The 24113-nt window shown below is 41.2% G+C and overlaps 2 protein-coding genes across 2 annotated transcripts; both read right to left on the bottom strand.

Moving 5' to 3' along the window:
- On the bottom strand, window positions 1-12686 carry piga (phosphatidylinositol glycan anchor biosynthesis, class A). The gene is made up of 7 exons (XM_080457193.1): window positions 12571-12686; window positions 11356-11836; window positions 10843-11113; window positions 9029-9161; window positions 5705-5837; window positions 4042-4248; window positions 1-1118 (listed from the first exon to the last, which is right to left on the bottom strand). Exons 2-7 carry the CDS (start codon window positions 11800-11802, stop codon window positions 819-821), a joined length of 1491 nt encoding a protein of 496 aa, XP_080313319.1. The 5' UTR covers window positions 11803-11836; window positions 12571-12686; the 3' UTR covers window positions 1-818.
- A 5056-nt stretch (window positions 12687-17742) lies between these two features.
- Window positions 17743-23043, bottom strand: LOC308105697 (uncharacterized protein). Its single transcript, XM_080456597.1, has 5 exons — window positions 22682-23043; window positions 20335-20655; window positions 19830-20108; window positions 19140-19261; window positions 17743-19042 (listed from the first exon to the last, which is right to left on the bottom strand). The coding sequence occupies exons 1-5, from the start codon at window positions 22758-22760 to the stop codon at window positions 18920-18922; spliced, it is 924 nt and encodes a 307-aa protein (XP_080312723.1). The 5' UTR covers window positions 22761-23043; the 3' UTR covers window positions 17743-18919.
- Window positions 23044-24113: the final 1070 nt, after the last annotated feature.

The following is a 24113-nucleotide window of genomic DNA, read 5'->3' as shown; positions in this document are numbered from 1 at the left end:
TTAATGGAACAATAAATGTATATAATTTATTTCACTCTCCCAATATCCACAGAAGCTCTACAGTAGTTGAAAGCCTTATAACTGTTATAAATAAAACATTTTATAAGATGTAAGATTATAAAAGCATAACCACATAAAAAGGCATACGTCATATAAAAGCAGAAAAAATAAAGAATATGGGATTTTAAAAATACACAGGAACGAGGTATGAATATACTATAATATTTCTTTGCATAGCCACGCCTTCTCCTTGGCATTGTATGAATTAGAATACATACAATGAGAATGCACTCATCTTTTCTGTGTTTGCATGTATTAGGAAAACATACCAAAACAAAGAGGCCCAATACGTGTACCTGATTTATACTTGATTGTGCATGTGCACCATATGCTGCACACCGAAAATAGCAGATCTACAAGCTCACAACACATCTAGCTGTGCACAACGAAGTATAAATCACCCTTAATGGATCATAGTCATGGCATGTTCATTCATGGTCATGGCAGCCATTTTGCTTACATCATTGAGTATGACATAAGAACAAAATAGTTGCCATGTGAATATGGTTAATAAAGCCCAAAGAAGTGTTTCCCAGTTCAATCAGTGGTTTATAACATATTACCTTTAAATGGTTGATCAAGTGCTTTCATCACAAGTGTCTGTTAGTCCCCTTTATATTAAATGTAAACATGAATAAGACTCAAATAAATTCATTGTGCTTTGGCTGATCAAGTACTACACTTGATCGTCTTTAACATCAGTGCACCAGGAGGAGTCAACATCACAAACAGCAGGTAGAGAAGCAGAGGCCTTGGATTTATCGTTGTAGCTTAGTGATGGTTGATAATGACAGTACAGCTGCTGGCTTCATGGCACTCTGTTTCGGACCTCTCTTACTGCCCAGCCCTGGTCCCCACAGTCCATGAGGGCCAGTGGCGTCCACAGCAATGTCCATGACCTGATCTGGGATGAGCCACTGCAGGAGGAGCAGGAACAGGAAGTCTAGGACAGCCACAAAGGCAAAAATGGATCCAGCCACTGGGCCACAGTGAGCCCTCAGCCTGAGCAAACGTCTGTTCAAGGGGAGCACCTCCTCTCCAGCAACCCTGTCGTAAACCTGAAAGACACCATGTTGCTTAGTTGCAGTGGTTCTCAAACCTTTTAATTTCAAGGACCCCCCGTTTGGTATGCGTTAGGCGGCAGGCCATAGACCCCCATTTGGTTCCTAACTATCAATTATCTAGCTGGATCTCCTGGAACCCCCTCAAGGAGCCCCGGGGCTCCCTGAGTTAGTGGGGCTTCCCGGTTTGATCCCAGCTCCTTGCGGCAGTCTCCTTGAGTGAACCTGACTGTTCAATAGCTTAACACTGCTAATTGGATATACTTTTTATTTGGGTCAATTGTTCAACTGACACAGCATTGGAATAGATAACTTTTAAATCTTAAAAACTCCACTCATCACTCATTACACTTAGAAATGTTAAGACGATGAGCAAAGTTGATCAAGCAGCTTGATACCATTATTCAGTTGCACTGGACCCCCCCGCCCTCATTGCAATGAGCAACATTTACACAATAATAGTCTTGCATTTGTAAGCCTTTTTTAAACTGAATTGGAACAGAGAAATAGGGCATATAGTAGAAAGACACCGCATGGGCAGATACAATTATAATGTGTCAAATAATTTAGCTAATATAACCATTACTTTGAAAACTCACAGTATGGAGGCTGTAGTGTACACTGTGAAAGAAGTGTGGTCAGCCTTTTGGGTACAAGATCATTTGGGCTGGTGTGATCACCAACCAGTGTGAGACAATGGCTAATAAGCCTTAAAGGTAGGGTAAGTGATATTTTTTGGTTAAAACAAAAAGTATTTTTTTTAAAGGTTAAAATACTATATTCTGATCGTAATCATTGCTATAGAGTGTTTGTTCAGTAACAGGAGTCTCCCCGTCTCTCCAGCTCTTTAATAAACAGAAAATACATTTTTCGGTAGGTGTCAAAATCTCAGCCAATCAGGAGAAAGTACCCATTTTTAAGCTTAATTTGTATAGTTTTCAGTTCCAATTTTGCATGCTCATTTCTTAGTGTCATCACTTCCAATTTCACTTGTTTAATCTGTATCCTGATTGAGTTCTCTGTCCTGGTTGGATAAAATTGGAAATGAAACTACAAAAAAAAAAAAAATAACTACAAAATACATTTTCTGTTTTATAAAGAGCTGGAGAGACATGGAGACTCTTTATATGGACAGGACACTCTATAGTAACGAGCACTATCAGAACATAGACCCATTTTGCAATTATTTGAAACTTTGCAAATCACTTACACTACCTTTAATATATCATACTTGCCCTCAATAACAAATCGTTTTAATTCAATTTATTTTTGAAATAGTTAATCTTTCACACAATAGGGAGAACTCCCGTTGCAAGTTGATAATAAATATTGCTTTGATGCTCATATTAACCTTAGGAAGTATTAAGTTGTTTTTTGCAACTTTTGCATACATACATACATTCCATTCCATTGAGCTGGACCACACACATGGACATATAACATAATCAACTTGCGACTGGAGTTGTCCCTATTGAGTGAAAGATTAACTATTTCTAAAATAAATAGTAATTTCTCATTTTAGTTATAGAGGGCAATTTTAATGTATTAAGGCATATAAAGTGGCTTTGACGTACGTCGGGGGTGAGGAACTGGTACGTTCTTTACGTCAGTGCATTCAGTGCATTCATAGTTTAACACGTTTCTTATGCGTGATTAGGGCCAAGAGGCTATTCATCCTCCAGAGGGAAGCAGTGAACGTACGTCAGGTACGTCAGGTTGAGCTTAGAGCTCAACCTGACGGATGACATAATCGACGGACAAACCCCCCATCCCCCCTCCCCTTTTTGGTCTCCCCCTCCGTTCCTTATGCTTACTTAAGGGTCTTACGTCGAGTATGAATAGGCCTTAACAGGTTACACACCCCATTGATATGCAGCTAGAGCCATTAGTGTTAATTTGCAAAGCGCCACACCGCTATGATGCGATGGTTACCATTTCACATTCAAATCACCGAGCCTGAGTATGTTTTTTTTTGTTGGAGGGTGTGAATGGTAATTTTCCAGTGGCTCACAAAAAAATGTACTTGGAGCCCCCCTTCTTACATCTGACAAAAGCTGTGCGCGGACACACACACAAGACTCTCTTAATCCAGAGTGAGTCACGTATGGATTATCTTTATTATTTTCACATGACTATAGTAGTATCATGCCTTTGCTTTGTACTTTCATATTTATGTTTGTCCTATTTTCTTTATCATGTTTTATAGATTTTTTTGTTGTTAATATTAAATAATTCAAATTATACGCAATGTAAACGGTGAGGTACTCGCATAAGCCCCCCTTGGGTTTCTTACCTCACCGGCAGAACAACTAAACTGTCAACTTTCCCATGGAAAAGAACTATCATATCATGCATATGTATATATTAACTATTGTGCAAATCAAATTTACAGTACGCAAGGTCAACACAAGATAATACATCAAATGTATAGAAACGGTGATCATAGGTAAACCAAGAACCTATCATCAGTCTAAACATTATAATATATACATTAAAAAAATTATTGAAACATTGAAACAATACAAACTATAGCCATACCTTTGACACACACACACACACACACACACACACACACTCTTGCGTTTTCCCAGGCATGAAAACCCACTTAAGCCCTATATACTTCTCGTACAATGAATAGCAAAACTAACTAATCTACAAGCTCACACCGTGTTGCATCTTGACGCGTTGTGAGCTTGTAGATTCTCTATTTTTTCAACAACAAAAAAAAACTTTAGGGAAACATGTTTGAAAATATGGACTACCTCCAAAAATACAAGCCCCCCCGCCCCCCCATAATTTAATGGACATGTTCCATTGCAGATTTGCAGCTTTAGCATGACATAACAAGAGAACTGACATTAGCAAAGCACAATGATGAACTTCTTTCACTATAAATGTTAAATGTGTTTGTGAAACCTGCCTTTTCGGTCCTCTCAGCCACATTTCTCCAGGTGTAGAGGTTTTGCACACGGGCGTGGATAGAGGTGGGGGAGGGGACAGACCCTGCTCGTTGCCTTGCAATGACAGTTTCCAGGCCAGCACACAAAGACCGCACAGTAGGCTCACATAGGGTGATCAGGTCCTCTGGCAAAACCTCAGGAATGCCCCCTACACGAGTGCTGACCACCTACAGAAAAATATGAAATAAGCATGCATACACATGTACTGTAAATCACACTAAACAAAGTCTATGATACTTACGATAACTCATCATCTAGTTGTCCAGTAAAGCAGGATTTATTTGTGCTCAGTTCTGAATAGGTTTCAAATGTGTTCTGAAGCTTCTGAAACCCCTTCTGAAGTGGTGGGGCGATGCAGATCAGAAGTCACTCTCTTAGAACCAAAATGACCAAATATGCCATCCACTTCTGCAGCAAATTTCTCTTTGAAGCTGTTCTCAAAACAACTTCCATCAAGTTACGGAGTGGACAGTAGAGAGCTGTTCATTGCTTTGGGTCATGGGTAGAGAGCTGTAGTTTGATAAATATATGTGGATCCATCCTAACCATTTATTAAACACGACACCCTCCAGGATTTTGCAATCTTGCGATTGCAAGAATTGATGCAAATTAAATCAGACAATAATGCCACAACAATTGACACAAATGGTCAAATGGAAAGCAAGTGTCCAACAATAGGGACTGCCTGATTGCCCGTCGGCATGTTAGAAAAACCAACAGGCATGCAAAACCTGCCAAGACAGGCCCAGATGGGCAAGTAAGCAACGTTTTGTTTGGTTTCTGTTCTTGATTTCTCCTATCAGTCGCAGGCTGCAGCTGCCTGCCTGCCTATTCTGGATCTCCCTGCCTGTACAGGGCTCTAGACTGCCACCAAAATGAGTGTGCAAGTTAACATTTCACCTGATTGCATTCATAACTCAGTTTCTTTGGGATACAATAAATCACAAAGATGCTCAGTGAAATCTTGGTGGGACTGATTAAATACAGGGTCAATTTCCAATACGTGCACAATTCTGTGGTAGTATGATTAATCTTTAATTGGTTTGAAAGTGACTCAAAACATTTGATGGGATCTTGCATTTATTCTCAATAATGTTGAAGTGAAAGGCCAAGATCTTACCTGGGACCTTACATTAATAGGAAGAATGTCTTTGTAAAACTGACATTATGCCACCTTAAGCTATTACATTCAGCCAGTGGCTTCTACTCTGTCTACTGGTAAGTTTTTTACTTTGGACAGACACTGATAAAAGTGAAAACAGTATGCTTCAGTGGGGTTTCAATAATTGTCTCCACTATACTGCCACCTTCTGTTGTTGGGTTATGTAATGGTTAGATAAGATTATCTTTGACAGAGCAGCTTTAGTATAGTTTCATATATGCTAGCCTCCATGACTGCTGGTGGAGGCTAGTGTAGTCAACCTGCACTGGACCAGTCTTCCAAATCTTTCCAAAATCACAATGTTAGGGGTACAATGAATCCAAATGTACCCAACTTTATTGTTAGGAACAATTGCAGGTATTTATTTTATTTCTTGTAATTCTGATACAGCGCACTGCCGCTGTCATATACGTTTAAGACATTCATGCTATCCAGTCAGTATAATATGAGTGCGAGCAAACCTGCAGTCCACAGCTGGCTCCCTCCACTATGGCCATGCAGAAGGCCTCCGTCAGAGAAGTGTTTAGGAAGATGTGACCTTGAACCAGAACACCTCGTACATCTTTATGCTCAAGAGCCCCAAGAAGTCGGACCCTGGAGGGAAGAGATTTAAAACAAGATTTATCTTAATATTACACATCTAGGACTTCCAGTAAGATGGCGGAGAGAGGTGCAGCTTAAGTAGTTAGCTCTCTACAGTTGGACATAAAAAACTCGACAAAAACAGAACCAAAGTGGAAAAGGAATGAAAAGTAATGTTTAGACACCAATCTGGGAACCCCGAGCCAAATGAGAAGGAAAAACAGCGCCCTCTGCTGTTTGTACTATCTCTATCTGGCTCTGGGACAATGACGACGCAGCACCTGTGCGCAAGGAAACCGGGGTTTTGGTCTGCCTTCACCGCTCCACTTCCGGGTGGTGCGACTATGTTTTCATTCCCACTAACAATATTTCTACACGGAACACTAACACCACTTCTCCCAGAGAACATGGATCATTTTGGTTATAAGCCCACTTGTTTCTATGATGAAACAGCAAGTTAAAATGTGAATATCTTTCCGTGGTTTTGTCTGCTCCGCGGACGCTATTGTTAAATTAGTTTCGGCTTGTTTCGAGTAGGGAAGGAACGGCGGACACGTAAATCCCGCCCACTACATTTGATTGGGTAAAGCGCGGCCTGCTTCCTGATCTGAAGGCAAGCCCACGCCCACACAGTGCGTACACGTTATGACGAACCTTCACGACAGATTCCAACGCAGAGCAGAATCTGTTCTTGAGAGATTAAGGAGACACAGATGAAGCCGTAGAAACACTCTAAGACATACAGCAGAAAAATAAAGTAACAAAATCAACGACGACGACGGGCGGAGGAGAAGACTCGAATGGGAAAATGGACGGGGGCCTGGCCGAGGTACGTGAGGGAATCGCCAATATAAAGAAAGAATTAACGGGTAAAATAATGGCCGTAGAAACACTCGAAGACATACAGCAGAAAAATAAAGTAACAAAATCAACGACGACGACGGGCGGAGAAGAAGACTCGAATGGGAAAATGGACGGGGGCCTGGCCGAGGTATTACATGAGGGAATCGCCAATATAAAGAAAGAATTAACGGGTAGAATAATGGACGAAAACCTCGCAGAAATACTGCGAACAGGACTCGCTAATATCACTAAAGAGCTCAAATCTGACAAGCAGGAAAGACAGCAGGAGCTGTCGTCGTTTAAAGAAGAAGTGAAAAAGGAAATGAAGGAGGAAATCATAAGTTTTCGCAGGGAGATAGATCACCAGATTCAACGACACGATGAAGAGATGGCAACGTTGATGGCTGGTGCACACGAGGCACAAATGCACATATCAGAAATGGAAGAGTGGAAAACGGGGGCAGATGATGTGGTTGTGACGGGGTTGGTGAACCGTGTGGAACAATTACAAACAGAGCTACTGGACATGCAGTTACAAGCAAAACGTTGTAACATACGGGTATTCGGTCTATTGGAGGGTATAGAAGGGGCTTCAGTAGTGAAATATATGGAACAATTGTTTCAAACGGAGCTTGTTCTACCTAAAGGGACCCAACTCCACATACAGAGGGGATACCGCGCTCGCACTCAGAAAACCAACAACCCATCGGCCACCCCCCGATCCATTGTGATTAACTTTCTTCGATTTGAGACGAAAGAGATGGTGCTTAAAAAGGCCTGGGAAACAAAGATCCAAGTTGGTAACAAGCAACTGGGCTTCGACCACGACTACCCACACGAAGTTGTCCGTATACGGAAAGAATATCTCCCTGCTAAAAAACTATTTAAAAAAAAAGGAATACGCTTCCAGACCCCCTTCACGAAGATGAGGATCCATTGGCTTGACGGAGTGAGGATCTACAGAAATGCGACAGAGGATGGGAGGATGGGAGGTGGAGGGGGGAAAGGGGTGATGACAAGGGAAGGACAATTTGTAGAGAAAAGAAGAAGATATTGACGTCATGCTAATAGACATGTAAAAAAAAAAAAAGAAACAACAAAATAAAGAAAGAACCCTCCTACCGTTTTGATTCAACGATCATATTTTGGGAATACCACCAACTCAATGTGGGGAGTATAGTGGGAAGTTGGGCTGTGTGTACAAACGAAATGTTTGAGTCCTTTTTTTTCTGTTTGGGGGGGAAATGTACCAACAGAGAGGTTTTTTATGTTAAGAGGAGGATGGCTAGGCGCTGGGGAAACCCAAGGATGGGATTAGAACTAGTTGCCTAGGGTGGGTCCCCCATTTAAGATGGGTTTTGCCCCCACACCCTGTTAGGAGGGTTTAGGGTAGGGCATTCACAACTAATGATTTTTACTAGTCGACTCATTTGACCAAGTAGTAGTCGACTAGTCGAAATTTACATTAATTTTTTTTTTACAAAAAATAAAATAAAATAAAATTAGGGGGGGGCATTGTTGTAATGCCATCCTACTACTATATTACTATTATTATTATCCTCCTGCCCTTATTTTTATGGCGTTTTAAGGGAAGCGCTTCTGGCACAGCAGCACAGCACCACAGCAGCGTCTCCAAGGATCCCCATTGCCCAATAATAGGCTTTTATTGGGCATACTTTTGACCCCCCTTTGATAAAAAATAAAGTCAGGAGGATAATAATAATAGTAAGATGGGCCATTACTATGGCATTAAAAAAAAAAAAAAAAAAAACTTTTCCCCCCCAACTATTCGACTAGTACCAACAAAGTCGACTAGTGGTTATACTAGTCGACTAGTTGGTGAAAGCCTTAGTTTAGGTGTCACGGAGGTCTTTACCCCGTGTTTGGAAGTCACGTTTTTTGTCTTGTTTCTTTTATATGTGGAGATCCTTCGAACAAGAACAGTACAAGAGAACTGAAAAAGATTTGAAATCACATTATAATTCAGAAAAAGAGGGTTTTTTTAAAAAGCAAATTAATGATAAAGAGGGGATGTAAAGTATAATGAGGGGAAGACTAGATAAAGAACCAGGTGATATACCTAGGCTCCCCCAGAGAGTGAGGAAAATAAAATAATAATAAAAAAAAATCAAGCCCTTGTGTGATATTACAGTCATGACTGAATTGAAATGTTATGTGTTTCCTTGTTGGTCTTTTGTTTTTACTTATGACAAGGTCTATCTCCTGTTGTGTTTTTATATTCTTTTATATGTTGTATGTGTGTGTGGAAAAATCTAATAAAAATCTAAGTGACAAAAAAAAATACACATCTAAGCATGTCCTATGACACACGCAGACACGTACGCACACACGCACACTACCTGTCATGTAGCTGGTATTTCTCCCTCACTTCCTCCAGTACAATTCTCTTGGGCCCTTCTCCACCAATTAGGAAATGAAGGTCAGGATGTTTGAAGCAGAGCTCTGGGATTATTCCACCAAGAAGATCGATACCTACATAAAAATAATAATGACAACATTCACAATTACACTCTGGAGTCTATTGCACTAATTATTGTTGTTATATTTACTCTACCATTACTGTTCATGCTACTATTCATCCGTGCCAATTGCATGCTGTCAATCTGACTACTACTAATGTTAGGAAAAGAATGATCTCCTTGAGGATAAACTATCAATATATTAATTGTTGATATAGTATATATGGATAGACTGCACATTCAGAGACCCATTGCAAAATATTCTGAGCCAGAATCTTAGTCATCTTATTGTCTCCGCAAGGCCAAAGGTGTGGCCAAGACTATGTTTTGCTAGCCTGGTAAACACTCCCTCCGGAAATCTCATTTGTAATTTATTTCAGGAGTGAGTCTGGCATGATTGGCAATTCGGCAATTTGGCTGTGGGCTGGAGTTGGGCGGGAGTAATACCGTTGACTGACAACCCCTTCAGCCAATCAGCAGTGTTCCCCTTCAGCCAGTGCATTTTTACCACCTCCAGACTAATGTGACGCAACGGGACTTTTGAGACGGCCATGCCCAAAATAGGTTCCCTTATTCGGATACATGCGTGTCACTGCCCGCCCCTGCCGGTTCTCTGAATTTTTATTTTTAAATAGGCTCTGTCATGATTAATTGACCACATATATGAAGTTAAACAACTAAATTCTATCCAAACGATATCTTAAAAGTAAATTCCGTGCCTCAAAATAGAAGTTTGAGAGCGTTTTGAAGTTTAAAAGAGAGTAGAAAACACTGCGGTCAAAAAAGATGGCTGCCGTTTTGGTCGGTTGCACTCAGGCTGCACTCGGTTCCATTCGGGCTCACTCGAACTCGCCACCTGATTGGCCAACTTTCGCTGTCAATCACGATGAGCGACGACGCTGATAGGCTCGTCCATTTGGTGAACGGGCTAGAAACGCCCAGACAAGCCTTCAGGCCAGACTCCTTCCTGAAATCAAATGGAAATGAGATTTTCCGGAGGGAGTGGCTTTACCAGGCTAATGTTTTGCACCCAGTAGTGATGTGCGGTCCGACCCGTTGCCCGCAGGCCCCGCGGGTTGAACCGCGGGGCGGGCGAACGGGTTATGGAAAATACCTGACCCATGCATCACTAGCACCCTGTCCGTCCGTCCGTGTGTGTGTGTGTCCGTGTGTGTATGTTTGTCTGCGACCAGCTAATCTCCGGCGCACTCCGGCGCACACTCCATAGAGGCCAAGGAAAAACCTCTGCCCTGCATTTTTCAGATCGGCCTGTTATAGCGGCACCAGGAGGCCGTTTTTTTAATATTACTCCTACAGATTTTGTCCAAACATCACACAAATCGGTACACAGTATCTCTATAGTCATGTGATCAAGATGGATCGTCCGATTTTTCATATTCCATCCTAATTGGCTAACATTGTCTTCCAAAGATTGCAGGATTGGTGTGTTTAGAAACAAAATGCCTCACATAATGAAAGCAGTGTGCGATTGCCGTGCAACTTTGCACGAACATTCACACTAGGTGCGGAAGAAATGCCACCCTTTTTACATTGGCCTGTTATAGCGCCACCACAGGCCGATTTTCACAAAACACATTTTATGAACAAAATGCCTGTATCTCTCCTGCAAGTTTTTCACCTGAATTTCCTTCCGATGATCAACACAAGTCATCGATTAGTAATCATCAAAGTACCTTTGCGGTAGACGAGTCGGCTGACCACCACAATAGTGATTCTTCCGTCTTGGCGCAGAGACGGGTCAGGAGTAAAATCTGTGGGGTCCACAGCATTGGGAATGACAGACACTATCTCTGGGTTAAGCGCCGCCCGCAGCACCGTGTTCTCCTTACTGGTGTATGACACACACACGATATGGTTGGTGTCACACAGGGACACTGTCAGAAGCTTGTTGGTCAGCACTGAGCTCAGGTCTGCAAAGCCGAAGAGTGAGTGGTCGGTAAACACCTGGAAATGCAATTACACATTAGAAAGAAACACATTGTTAACTTTAAGAGGACATCAGGTTATGCCTATTATTTGGCTTTGAACATTGGAACATATGAATAAAAACAATTGCATTTCTGTTGACCTTTTAGGCTTTGTGAACAAAAATCACACTGGGCAGATTTCATTAATAACTTAAATATACAAAGAAATGACAAACAATGACTGATGCTAAGATCAAAATAAACAAATGAGTTACACACCGTGTTAAGGCCCATGGTCTTAGCGTGAAACAGTGCATCGTGGCCCATGGCAGAGAAGGAGCTGTGTGCGTGGACCACGGTTATGCGTTCCCTAAAAAACACGCAGCGCAACAACGGCAGGCTGTGAAAGCAAGTGGTGGCCGTCGACTGGTTGTACATGACCTGCAGGGGCAGGTAGTAGACCTTCAGTCCGTTGGTCAGGTAGCGGACGCCCTTTCTCCTGCCATAGGCGTGAGTGGCTATCACCACCTTATGTCCCTTTTCTATCAGACACTGAGACAGTTGGTATATGTGACTTTCCACGCCTCCCATGTTTGGATAGAAGAAGTCGGACACCATGCAGATGCTGTGCTTCCTGCCAGTGACTAGTTGGGACACCGCCGGGGGGGTGCCAGACCTCGTGGAAGGAGGACCCCGGAGAGCTGGGTCCCTCCGCCGTTGGCCCATTGTACAGGGCAACTTCCAATGTTCATAAAGGTGCCTGTAAGAGAATGCAACAATGCAATTTGATCCACCCTTTTCACACACGGCAAATGGTTCATATTTTTGTACACTGGCAACATATGACTTGACCCGACATGGTTAAAGTTACAGAAGATACTATTATTACTCTACTGCGGGGGTCTTCAACTTTTTTCAGCCCAAGGACCCCTTACATAAACGTTTTCATAGGTAGATTCATAGACTTGTTTGACAGCACTATCATCCTGTTGGATTCCTTAATGAGTATTTTCAGACATTTAACTACTGTCAATAATTAGTAAACCTGACCTATCACTCTGTACTTTCCTCTACACACCAAACCTTTTTGCCGAAAATAGCCAATCTACGTGAGCTTGTAGATCTGCTATTTTTGGCTAAAGTTCTCCTCAGAATATAGATGCTAGGGTTCAAGTGGAAATTCGTAAAATAAATACCCCATCACACAAAGATTTGGCGGCCCCCCTGTAGTAACTCTGAGGACCCCCTGTCTTGGACGCCCTGTTGAAGACCCCTGCTCTAATGTACACAAACAGCTCGTTAGGCGTAAACCTCGTCATGTTTGTAAGAATGTCCCCATCGCATGATTCATTAGTTTAACGTTTCGTAGACTACATAATAAGCATTGCTTTATTAGCATAGCAGAGATAGCTAACTAACGTTAGCTACAGTCACATTCAACTAGGCAGTTGATTTTATAACAATAAGTTTGTATCATTCATATAAATGGCTTACCATGTACAAGAAGGGCTGATTCACCGTATAAAACGTAACTTCAAACCCTTATAGATGTGAGTGACAAATAAGCCGGCTAACACAACAAACACTGGCATCAGCAGCAGTCACTTCCTGGTACCTACGTCATGATTTGACAGTCAGCCCAGAGCCCGCTACCCCGCCCACCAGCTCTGAGTCACACACAATTCAATTCAATTCAAAGGGCTTTATTGGCATGAGAAAACATACGTTTACATTGCCAAAGCAGAAAGCATAATACAACAATACAGCAATACAATCAAAACAAAAAATATGTACATTTGAAAGTCAGAATCTCACACACACACACACACACACACACACGCACACACACACACGCACGCACACGCACACGCACTCACACACTGACACACGCACGCGCGCACGCACAAACGCACGCACCCACATGCACACACGCACGCCTGCGCGCGTGCGCACATCCACACACACACACACACACACACACACACACACACACACACACACACACACACCACACACACACCACACACACACACACACACACACACACACACACACACACACACACACACACACACACACACACACACACACACACACACACACACACACACACACACACACACACACACACACACACACACACACACCCCACACACCACACACACACACACACACACACACACACACACACACACACACACACACACACACACACACACACACACACACACACACACACACACACACACATATAATTTGCACTCAACGGATTACAATAAATACATAAATAAGCTCTTGAGCTTGATTAATATCCCTTTGAAAGATGCACAAATGTATGGACACATATGCATGTTTTGTCAATAAACCATCAAATACACAGTCAGATAAATAAATAAATGTATTGTATTTTTGTATCCACAAGGCTCCAGAAATGCAGGCTGGGATTATCATAGACTGCCTGGACCAAGATCTTGGCTTTAATGCGGTTCTGACAGTCATAGGTCAGTCGTGACCTCTAGCCACCGAGGAGAGATCCAGCAGGATATGGAGATGAACAGGTCTCATGGACTGTCACTATTTACAACCTATGGTCAGACTGCCAGCTAGACCCTTTCTGGACCGCAGTTTACCTTTTTGTATCGAGTATCAACTCCCAAATACAAAAAGGTTGGTTCAGGCAGTCTATATGTCCCCCACTCCCCCCACCCAACTTGCATTACTGGGGCCTTCCACCAGCGTACATGCCACCTGAAGAAAAGGGATACCCTCAACTTCAACTTCAACTTTATTGTTTATTATATTGACCCTTGTGCATGTCCTGAACTGCTGTCTAAAGTCTCTGTGGGAACGTCTGTAATCCGGTGTCGTTGACAGCGAAACTAAATTCCTGAGAGAGACAAGCCAAGTTCAACACCAAAAGCAGCTGTGGGGCTTCTCAACACAGCGCTGGACTAGCATCTGACGGCAGACAAGAGGGATGTGTGGGAGGTCGCTGCTTAATTGGGCATAAACTGAGGCTTGATCAACCTCTCAGCTGGGTCCCCTGGGTGACGGTATCTGAGGTAGATAACCGGGTAACCCCCAAACATCTGAGGGCCCCAGGTTACATCACTGACGATGTTAGAACTTGTACAGGCTAGTTGTACTATATAAATACTATCAGATTCAATATCAGATTTTGAATAACTTGGCCCAGAGCCCAGATTTCAGTAATCAGTTTGGATTAAATCTTAGAATTTGGCATTTGAAAACTGAGAAATTATTTGGATCATTGGGATTCAAGTTAAAAATGTATGCATCTTTCAAAAGATTAGGATATTAGTTTTTTATATGCCAAAAATCAGGATAGGCTAATGTTGCTCTCACAAGGGTGAATTCATTACAGGTTTGTAAAATGTAATGTTAATATTTGATTCAATTGCCACATTCTTTAAAAAACAAAAATTGTATGTGCAGATCTGCATGGTGTCTTGTCTTCTGACTTCTTTCTGAACAAATACACAAATAAAGGTAGACTACCGGTAATAAAATAACAGCTACAAACTGGGTAATATGCAGTCTACAGTAACTCCTGGTCAGACAAGCTCATTCCACTTATATCTTATCCGTCCAAAATATTATAGCTTAACATTATTTGGCCAACAGATGGCAATACAGAGCCTTATGTCGAATACAAATATGGATGTAATCTTTTCTTGATCTTGTGGTAGTGTCACATGGTTAGACCCACTGAGACTGTGGTGATCACTGAGTGATCCAATCTGAAAATGTTTTGAAAAACTGACACAAAATCTGCAGAATCAGTCTGATTATGGATTGTACACATAGGGATTAAAATATCACGATAATTATTTAAACCTTTGAAAAACTGGGTGGTGATTGTCCACCACTGCTTCAGATACACATGCCTCTGACAGGCTTAGCAGGTAATTCAACCTTGACAAAATGTGACAGTCAGACCCAAGTCTTAGAAATACAAAACCTTACACAACACTGGCAAGTGAAAGCATGTTTGAACTCTCATTGCCAAGTAGTCGATACCAGATAGGTATCATGGAAAGCTTGGACTTTCCCCATTAACCATTTCATGAATGGACATTCTTTTCTCATTCTGAAAATATGAATGGGAATAGACTCATATATTACTGTTCTTTTAATGGGACCAGTCTGTGAAAGTGATTGATCACATCTAGACAGAAAGCTTGCCTCAGTAGTGCTGGCCATTTATCAGAGCCTTTATGTAAATAGTCATAGCCCTAAGCTTATCGTCCTCAGAAACTAGATTCAATACCCTGTTATAAAATAGACCATGAGCTAGTTATCTGTACCAAAGGTCATGGCATTATGAAAAGGCATTCTGAAATATTTGTTCATTGGTTTTAATTCAGTTTACATCATCTAGATTATTTTCAACTTTCTAGATTCTAGAAAGTTGAAAGATTACAACTTGTGCTGAGTTAAACACTGGATTTAGCTGTGTTTGGCAGATGTTTTCCTTTAAGAGTTAAGGCAGTAATCCAATACACAAACAACTCGAGATATTCATCATGTGTTTATAAAAAATTAAAAAATCTCACTTCACAATCATAGTGGACAGTAGTAACATAATTATGCATCCTATATATAAACAAATACACTATTGAAAGCTAACAACAAATGCAAAGTGCATCATTGAATAGTTGCGTTAAAAATGCACCCATGTCTACTACATTCTCCAAAAAGCTTTATCAATATGTTTAACACAACTAGCGTAATACACCTTTGGAAAACATTTGACAACTCAACTGTAACTGTTTTCCTTTACTGAATTCCCTTTCCTACAAATATAACATAATTACAATACAACATGGTACATTCATGTGAATGGAAATAAGTTGAATAGCATGTTATTTCTTGAAACAAGTATTTCTAAACATTTATAAATGCAAAAAAGGACAAATAAAATATTTGAATGAGATTGGCTCTTAGAAGAGTACCCTAAAAACCAAGATCCAGTGAAATCATTGACGGTAATCAATTATACCCAATATTCAGTGTGGCACATCTGTTTTGTTTGCTATAGGGGAGAAAAGGTAACACACTGTACTAAGAGAAAGAAAAATCATAACATATCTAGGAAATATACCAGTGCAAAATTTACCTGACCTGACTTGCACAGTTTATTAACCCTACACAATCGCAAAATGTGCACAATTACAGTTACCATTACAAATGTCTGCAATTAATAGTTTTATTTACTGCAATTCTCACATTGATGGGATTTGTATATTAAGGCCAAAAAAAGAAAGATTATCAGTAGCACATTTACTTGACTTCAATATCAACCATAACACATTAGGGTCACTATCCAACTTCTCTCTACAATACAAAAAAGATTATTCGCCAAAACAACTACAATGAACAATGGTAGATGCTTGTATATTCTTGTTGGACAGCTGATATTATGAGAGAAAGATACTTCTAAGTCATCAGGTCTCACAGTGTTTTTAGGAATCTCCTAAAAAAAAATCTCAGGGTTATCACATGCACGCACGCACGCACACACACACACACACACACACACACACACACACACACACACACACACACACACACACCATATACAGTATGATGTACATATCAAAGTTAGTTACTAGTTAATAACAGTTACTAACAAGTTAATAACAAAAGTTTAAAATATGTCTACTGCTGGTTTTGTATAGATTTCTGTGGCCAATTTGATTTGTATTTGGGGTGCAACATCATAATGAGCTGCAGGGAGATAACAATTCAGCCATTGCACCCCCACCAGGAAATGTAGCCTACTGGGCAGGGGCGAAACATCTGTGAATGGTGGTTCCAGCTGACTCAATATACACCGGAGGAGGTATGGCAGGCAGACATGCCAAGCAGGAAGAACACCACCTGTCCAACTTATACTAACTGCTTCGGATGTTTGACTATACAGAGTACACTACCTGCTACTACCTGCTACCACCAACATAATTTACAATTGGCACTATTTGTATAAACATTACACAACAAAATATGGGGTGTTAATTTAACTCTCAGTTAAATCAGTTTTCATCAAGTGTTTGGATTGGTCTGGAAACTCTAGACTCATTCTCTTAACAGTTCCTCAAAACCCCACACCGTTAAGGCAAATGGCAAATTCACTATTTGTACAGAATGCAAAACAATAAAGCAGTTGTCATAGCGTAGATGCAATTCTCATTCCTCTTTGACATTTCAGTCAAAACAGATTTCCAGGATTCCAGTACACTGCTTCTACGTAGAAATACCTAGTAACTATAGACCCATTTCCAAGCTGCCATTCCTATCAAAGGTCCTCGAAAAGGTCATCGTCAATCAATTACTGTCCTACGTACACCAAAACAACATTATGGAAATATTTCAGTCAGGTTTTAAGGCGTATCATGTGCTGAGTCTGCCTTGCTGTAGGTGCACAATGACCTGCTCATCTTCTGACTTCTCACAGTGACTGTGCCTGTGATACTGTGTTATACCACTGACACACAGCTTTATCTCACCCTGAGACCAAATGTCAAGCCCAACCTTGCCAGCCTCAGGAACTGCCTTGAGGACATAAAATGTTGGATGGCACAAAACTTTCTACACCTAAACAAAAGCACGGTCGAAGCTGTACTATTTGCCCCCCCCCCCCGACTTCATCTTGGCAACCTGTCCACAATGGTCAAACCCCATGCCAAAAACCTTGGTGTGTTATTTGATTCCGCTTTTAAATTAGACAAACACAGGTAAATGCAATCTTCCTCAGCATTGTTACAAGGCTGAGGAAGACCTGTTGGGTTGAAACGTGTCCGTTGCTCTGTTTAGGAGAGGTTACTAAAACTATGCGAAAAGGACATTTATTGAGTGCACAGGTCTCCACCAGGGCAGGTAGCTTATTGTGGGCTAGAAATGTTTCACGGCAATCGAACGCTGCGTTCGTGATTTGAGGCATTTTGTTCAAAATGGGCCACTCCTGCAAACTTTGGAAGCCAATCTTAGCCAATCAGGATGGAATATGAAAAATCGGTCAGATCCGTCTTGATCACATGAGTATAGAGATAATGTGTACCGATTGGCTTCAGCAGGAGTAAAAGTCGGAGGCAAAAAAAGGCCTAACAGGTGCTATAACAGGCCAATGTGAAACATTTGGGGCAAAGGTTTATCCCTGGCCTCCAGGGAGTGTGCGTGCACAGTTTCACGCCAATCGGCCAACGTTGCCGGAGATCAGATTAGTGCTGCTCACAGACAGAGTAACGGACACACGCTCACACGGACAGGGGCGAAAACATAGTCTTGGCCTGGCGGAGACAAAAAACTAATGTAGGAGCAAGTTTAGGGTTAACAGCGCAGATGCTTCCCCGGTCGCAATGGGTTGAAGGAGAAGTAAGCTACATGAAACGACAGTAGATACAGAGAACATCAAGTGTTGCAGAGATGACCAAGAGGAGGTGAGAGAGAAGTAGAGAAGAGTAGTGACACACCCAGAAACATCTGGATAAATATGTCATGTAAAGGAGAGGAGAGAGAGATTCAGATCATTATGCTGCTCACCACGCTGCTTGCTGTATCTTCGTTGCTGTGAACTCTTCTATAATAAACCTTTGTATGATGTAACTTTAACGACTGGACATGCGTTCTTATACCACCTCACCTGAAGATGATGGCGATTACTATAGGACCTCGTAAATCAACATCTACACTAACAGTTAAATGAATACCCTTTGCACACAAGAGCGTTGCACAGTTTTCTGTGTATGGCAGATGGCTTCCTTTTAGTTATAGGCTTGTGGTAAAGATCTGCCAAAGAACTAACTGACAAGTGTCATAATTGCTAAACGGTATTTTGAATCAAACTGTCACTGTTGATATGCTCTGATACACTTTGTTCAATCAGTGTTGAGTCGTTCTCTCCCATCTCTCCTCTTCTCTCATGTCTCGTCTTCTCTGTATCTCTCTAGAACAAGGAAAAATGTAAAACCACTCATGTTTACAAAGAAGCTACCAGGTGTGCAGTCTGGCATGCAATATCAACCTGTTTCCATACCACTTACCTTAGCTCTTGGGCGATACAGGAACAGATACAAAGCAAGCAGACACAATGCAATGATGATGATGACGACGACGACAGAGGAGCTGATAGCAATCACTGACTCACTTGTTTGTTTTCCGACTTCTGAAAAGCAAACATAGAAATAAGCAAATATGGCACTTGAAAAGACCAAACTTACAGTTGGGAACTTTGTTTTTAAACAAAAAGCTCCATGAAGTTTATATGGAAACTTAAGTGAATTGTGAGGTTTTCATTTTCAAAGCCAGGTCCTGAAACATATCACTCTGGAAATATCTGGAAATATAATGGCTCCATTTTAGGATATCCTCAATATATCTTCTCCCTGTACTATAGTGTCAACTGCCAAATGTCCCAATTATGCACTAGCTTATGTACTAGCTTTGTTGTTTGCATTTAATTTTCAGCACAACATATAAGATCTATACGTCATATACTGCACTATGGCCATAGATTTCCTGGGCCCTATTTTATTATTTGGTTTTTATTTGATTGGAATCAGAAATCTCTTTAGCTTCTGCTTCTTCCAGTGTTAGATACATTTTAGACTATTTACTTTCTTGTGACTGACGAGACAAGTGATGAGTCAGGTGCTTGGCCTATGGAAGAGATCATTCTAAGACCATTCTCCTTAAAAAATTAAGAAATACAAAATAAAAGATCAAATAATCACCTATAATGCAGGTGTTGTTGGTAAGATATAATTGTGGGTAATTTGCGTGCTCAACAGCACACACAGGTTCTGCCCCGTTCAGTTCTATTGTCAACTTGCTGCTCAGGTGGTAGAGTCCATTAGAAACATTCTGAATGGTTAAGGAAGGTGTTGGTAGACGTTCCCCATATAACTTCCAGTGAACCAGGGCTCCTGGGGTTCTCCCTGCAACATCACACTGAAAGGTCTTCACTCTCTCACTGGTGCCTCTGAGAGCCCTCTGACAGACTGTGTAGCTCACTGGAGAAGGAAGGATAGATTTTCTGTAGGATTAAGATGCATACATAGAACTAATTTGTGTGTGTGCATGCATGTGTGCGTGCGTGCGTGCGTGCGTGCGTGCGTGCGTGCGTGCGTGCGTGCGTGCGTGCGTGCGTGCGTGCGTGCGTGCGTGCGTGCGTGCGTGCGTGCGTGCGTGCGTGCGTGCGTATGTGAGTGAGTGAGTGAGTGAGTGAGTGAGACTCACCTAAAACCGTTAAGTTAAATTCAGTATAGTTGTACAGTGGGTTGTAGAAATTGCACTTGTATTCCCCCTGATCATCCTTTGTGATGTTTGTCAGGAGAAGAGAGCAGTTGTTACTATTCTTTGTCAGGAAGATTTCAGCCCTGTCCTTGTATCCATCACTGAGCTTTGTGATGTTTGCCTTGTAGCTGAGGATATTCTTGGTCTGTTCTCCTTGGTTGATAGTTTGCCAACTAACATCCCTGGCCATGTCTCTCTTCGAGCATGGGCATGACAGGAGAATGCTGTCTTCCCAGGTCACTTGGATATCCACTTTTTTGTGGCCTAGATAAGGCAAAGGAAACATGCATGGTCATGTCTTTTATCAAGGTCTCATCAAAGTATTTTCCTTTAATAAACACTTCCTTCGGTTAAGGTCATGTCATGTTTGTTTTGTTTCCCTTTTAAGTCAAGAATGAGAAACTCAGCCACAAAAGCTCTCTTTCCTTTTTTCACTGCTCTTGCACATAGAAATGCAGTGATACATGCGCACATTAACTTCTGCTTTTAAGTACTCTCAGTCTCAAGACATCCTATTCTTTCAGATGACGCACAACATTGCATACCAAATCGGATATGTTTTCGTCACGGAAAAAAAACAAAGAGGGGTCAAATGTGGTCTTGCGTCATATTGGGTGAAATGTTTTCTAGAATCAAGTTGTTGGTGTAAACAATTACATGAATATCATGTATGCACCCTTATATAGTTGGGAAATACTGCACACATATTGCAATCCAAATCCATAATAATTTACAAAGTTGTAAAACCACTACTCTCCTCTTTCATTTCCTCCACCAAGCATTTGACACAGAAAATATTCATACTGCACTGACTGGCTATTGTTCTTTGTGTCATCAATCTCCAAGTTCGGATGCATTTAACTTTAAGGTCAAGTAAAGGTCAAGAAAGAGAATGATTAATACAAAGCAGTCTGTCTGACAGCTTACATTTCAGCAGAGCAACAGAGAATAATTAATACTCGAGTCACCCCCAATTTTCCACTGTAGTCTGAAGACTCACCTCTTCAGATGGGGAGTCTGAATAGGTCAGTCACCCCTAGCACTTTGCTCTCCCAGTACCCAATTTGCCACCTTTTCTTTCGAATGATGCTAGTCTATGCAGACATACAGTATATTGGTCACTTGTTCTCGTGTTTCTGTTTCGTAGATTTGTTTTTCTCAACCACAAATGTGTTTTAGATGATGTTTATGTATAATAGGTTCATTGTTTATCTGGTATCCAATTTCTTTGAGGCACTACAATGTTCTCTCTGCACTCTGTATGTGATATGTGACTGTGAAATGTGACTACTGTATGTAGGTCACCCTGGATAATAGCGTCTGCTAAATGCCCACATTGTAATTGTAATTGTAGGGCTACACACAATTTGTTTTTATATTGCACCACTGTCATACAAAGAACCTGTTCAGGTAAATGAAGGCCCTACTTCATCATACAAGAGTGTGACACAAAAGCAGTGAAAATAGCAGATCTGCAAGCTCACAATGTGTGGAGTGTTGTGAGCTTGTAGATCGGCTATTTTCACAATTTTAGAATGTTTTGGACATGTTTTACTCTTATGTACCTTTACACAAGATGTAACAAAGAACCTTGAATTGTTGTGGGGAGGTGGGGCTGGGTCGGTCCTTGAGGATTGTTTAAAATATGCCAGTGGTCAACAATTGAGAACCAACAGAGATTACCATATGATTATGAGCCAAACAAACGTGTAGTGCTATTTAGCACCATTTATTATGTGTGCGTCATAGCTAATGGACAGATCAAAGCAGGGCTGTATTTCCTTAAATAAAAGAGGATCTAATTTCATGAGAGAGAGAGAGAGAGAGAGAGAGAGAGAGAGAGAGAGAGAGAGAGAGAGAGAGAGAGAGAGCTAGACATAGGAATACTGTATGTAGGCCTACTACGTACATAGGACATACAGGCAGGCGGGCGGGCGGGCAGACAGACAGACAGACAGACAGACAGACAGACAGATAGACAGATGGGGGGGGGGGGGTATAAGCACACGTGCTCAGGCCAAGGGGCATCTCATGATAAGCAATTAAAGCTTATATGATTCTAGCTGTAGATTACAACTCTCGTAGTTATGATTCTGACGTTTTCAATCTCGTAGATTGAAAACGTCAGAATCATAAACACGTCTACGAGAGTTGTATTCTACAGCTAATATGAATCTAAAGTGAGTGTGTACTATTTTCATCGTGCGTTTGTTGTAGCCTACGGACCCACGCCCCACACAGAAGTTAATGTGTGAATCACTGTGCCAATTTAAAGAATGAATTTACTTACCCGAGGCAGCAACTAAAACCAACGATAATCCCAGAAAGGTGAGCATATTAAACCGCGTGTTGCAAAGAGCACGATTCATTAATCAGCTAGATTTATTTATGTTAATTTCATAATCCTGTCCGGTTTAAATTACACTGGAACAGGGATTTTTACAATCCAAGAACAATTGTACAATCCTTTATGTAAAGAGTGGCATCGTTCCACAAAAAAAAAAGTCTAACTCCGATCCCATTCACTTATCAGAAAAGTGAAAGTAGAAATTGCAGATAGTTAGGCTATGTGCATTCTTCAGTTCTGACGACACTTCCAGCCTCACCTCCCAGGCTCCCTGCAGGCCTACTGTCAGGTTGGACAACCTGTTGAAACAGACTGCTAGGCTAGTCGGACTATGGCCCTGATCTGATCTAGAGCCATCTGAAATCTAATCACTTTTTTCACGCCTACAATATTGCCCCCGCACTTTATGGCTGGTTGCTCTCTACTCTGGGCCCACTAGATGGCAGCACATGTATTCAATATTTTACATATGAGCGTGCGTGGAATATTCCGAGTTCTGACTTCTGGAAACTTAAAAATAAATATGAATACGATATACCTTCTTTCTAATGATGATAATTGGTCTGATGTCTGACTCATCAATGTTTTATTTGGCTATTAAGTAACCATTTTTGATAGATTTTGAAGTAATATTATATTACCAGGGGTCACAAGTGCACTTATCATTAGGGCCTGCTGTTCCCCTCTACCCTCTCCATAGTTAAACCAAAAACCACAGAGCATTAAGTATATGCGGAAGGAAATGCTTGTCTTTCGGATAGCATAGCAGCAGGGACATGGCTATAGGGCCTGGAGGTTGGTTACACTAGGATAATAGAGAATGGACCCCATGCATCATGTTCACCTTTCCCCTCTAACTGTTAAAAAGCTCCAAGCAAAGGTAAATCCTATCCTGCATACTCCTACATTACGACCTGAGTAGACACTGTAGGTTCTGACAGTTCTACACTGTCCTCTCCAGGCCAATATTAGGGGCCATATCTCTTCACTGTATCTCCACCAATGTTTGACTTTTTTAAGTTCTGAAAATGTTTTGACTTTTTATCTTGTGAAATAATTGCATATTTTTTACTCGCAACTCATAAAATGGGTCTGTGACACAAAATGGGTCTCAACCCATTGTTTGGGAAACACTGGGAGTTGAAAGTCTTGCTAGCTCTTTTACAAACACATTGGTGAAGAAATGTCTTGTTATGGAATTTGTCCCAAGCTTTTTGTAATATCCCCTATACATTTTCACAATAGATATGAATTTTAAGCACTTTCTTCACATTTGATCTCAAATCAGAATATGGCATGTATTCCCATATATGAAAACCTATACAACAAAATTCAATAACATTTCTAGACATTTTTGAGCTGGGCATACAGCAGA

Source organism: Gymnoscopelus braueri, assembly GCF_963280865.1.
Source record: "Gymnoscopelus braueri genome assembly, chromosome: 18".
NCBI lineage: Eukaryota > Metazoa > Chordata > Actinopteri > Myctophiformes > Myctophidae > Gymnoscopelus > Gymnoscopelus braueri.
The sequence above is the reverse complement of the archived record's forward strand: the minus strand, read 5'-3'. Positions and strand labels throughout refer to the sequence as shown.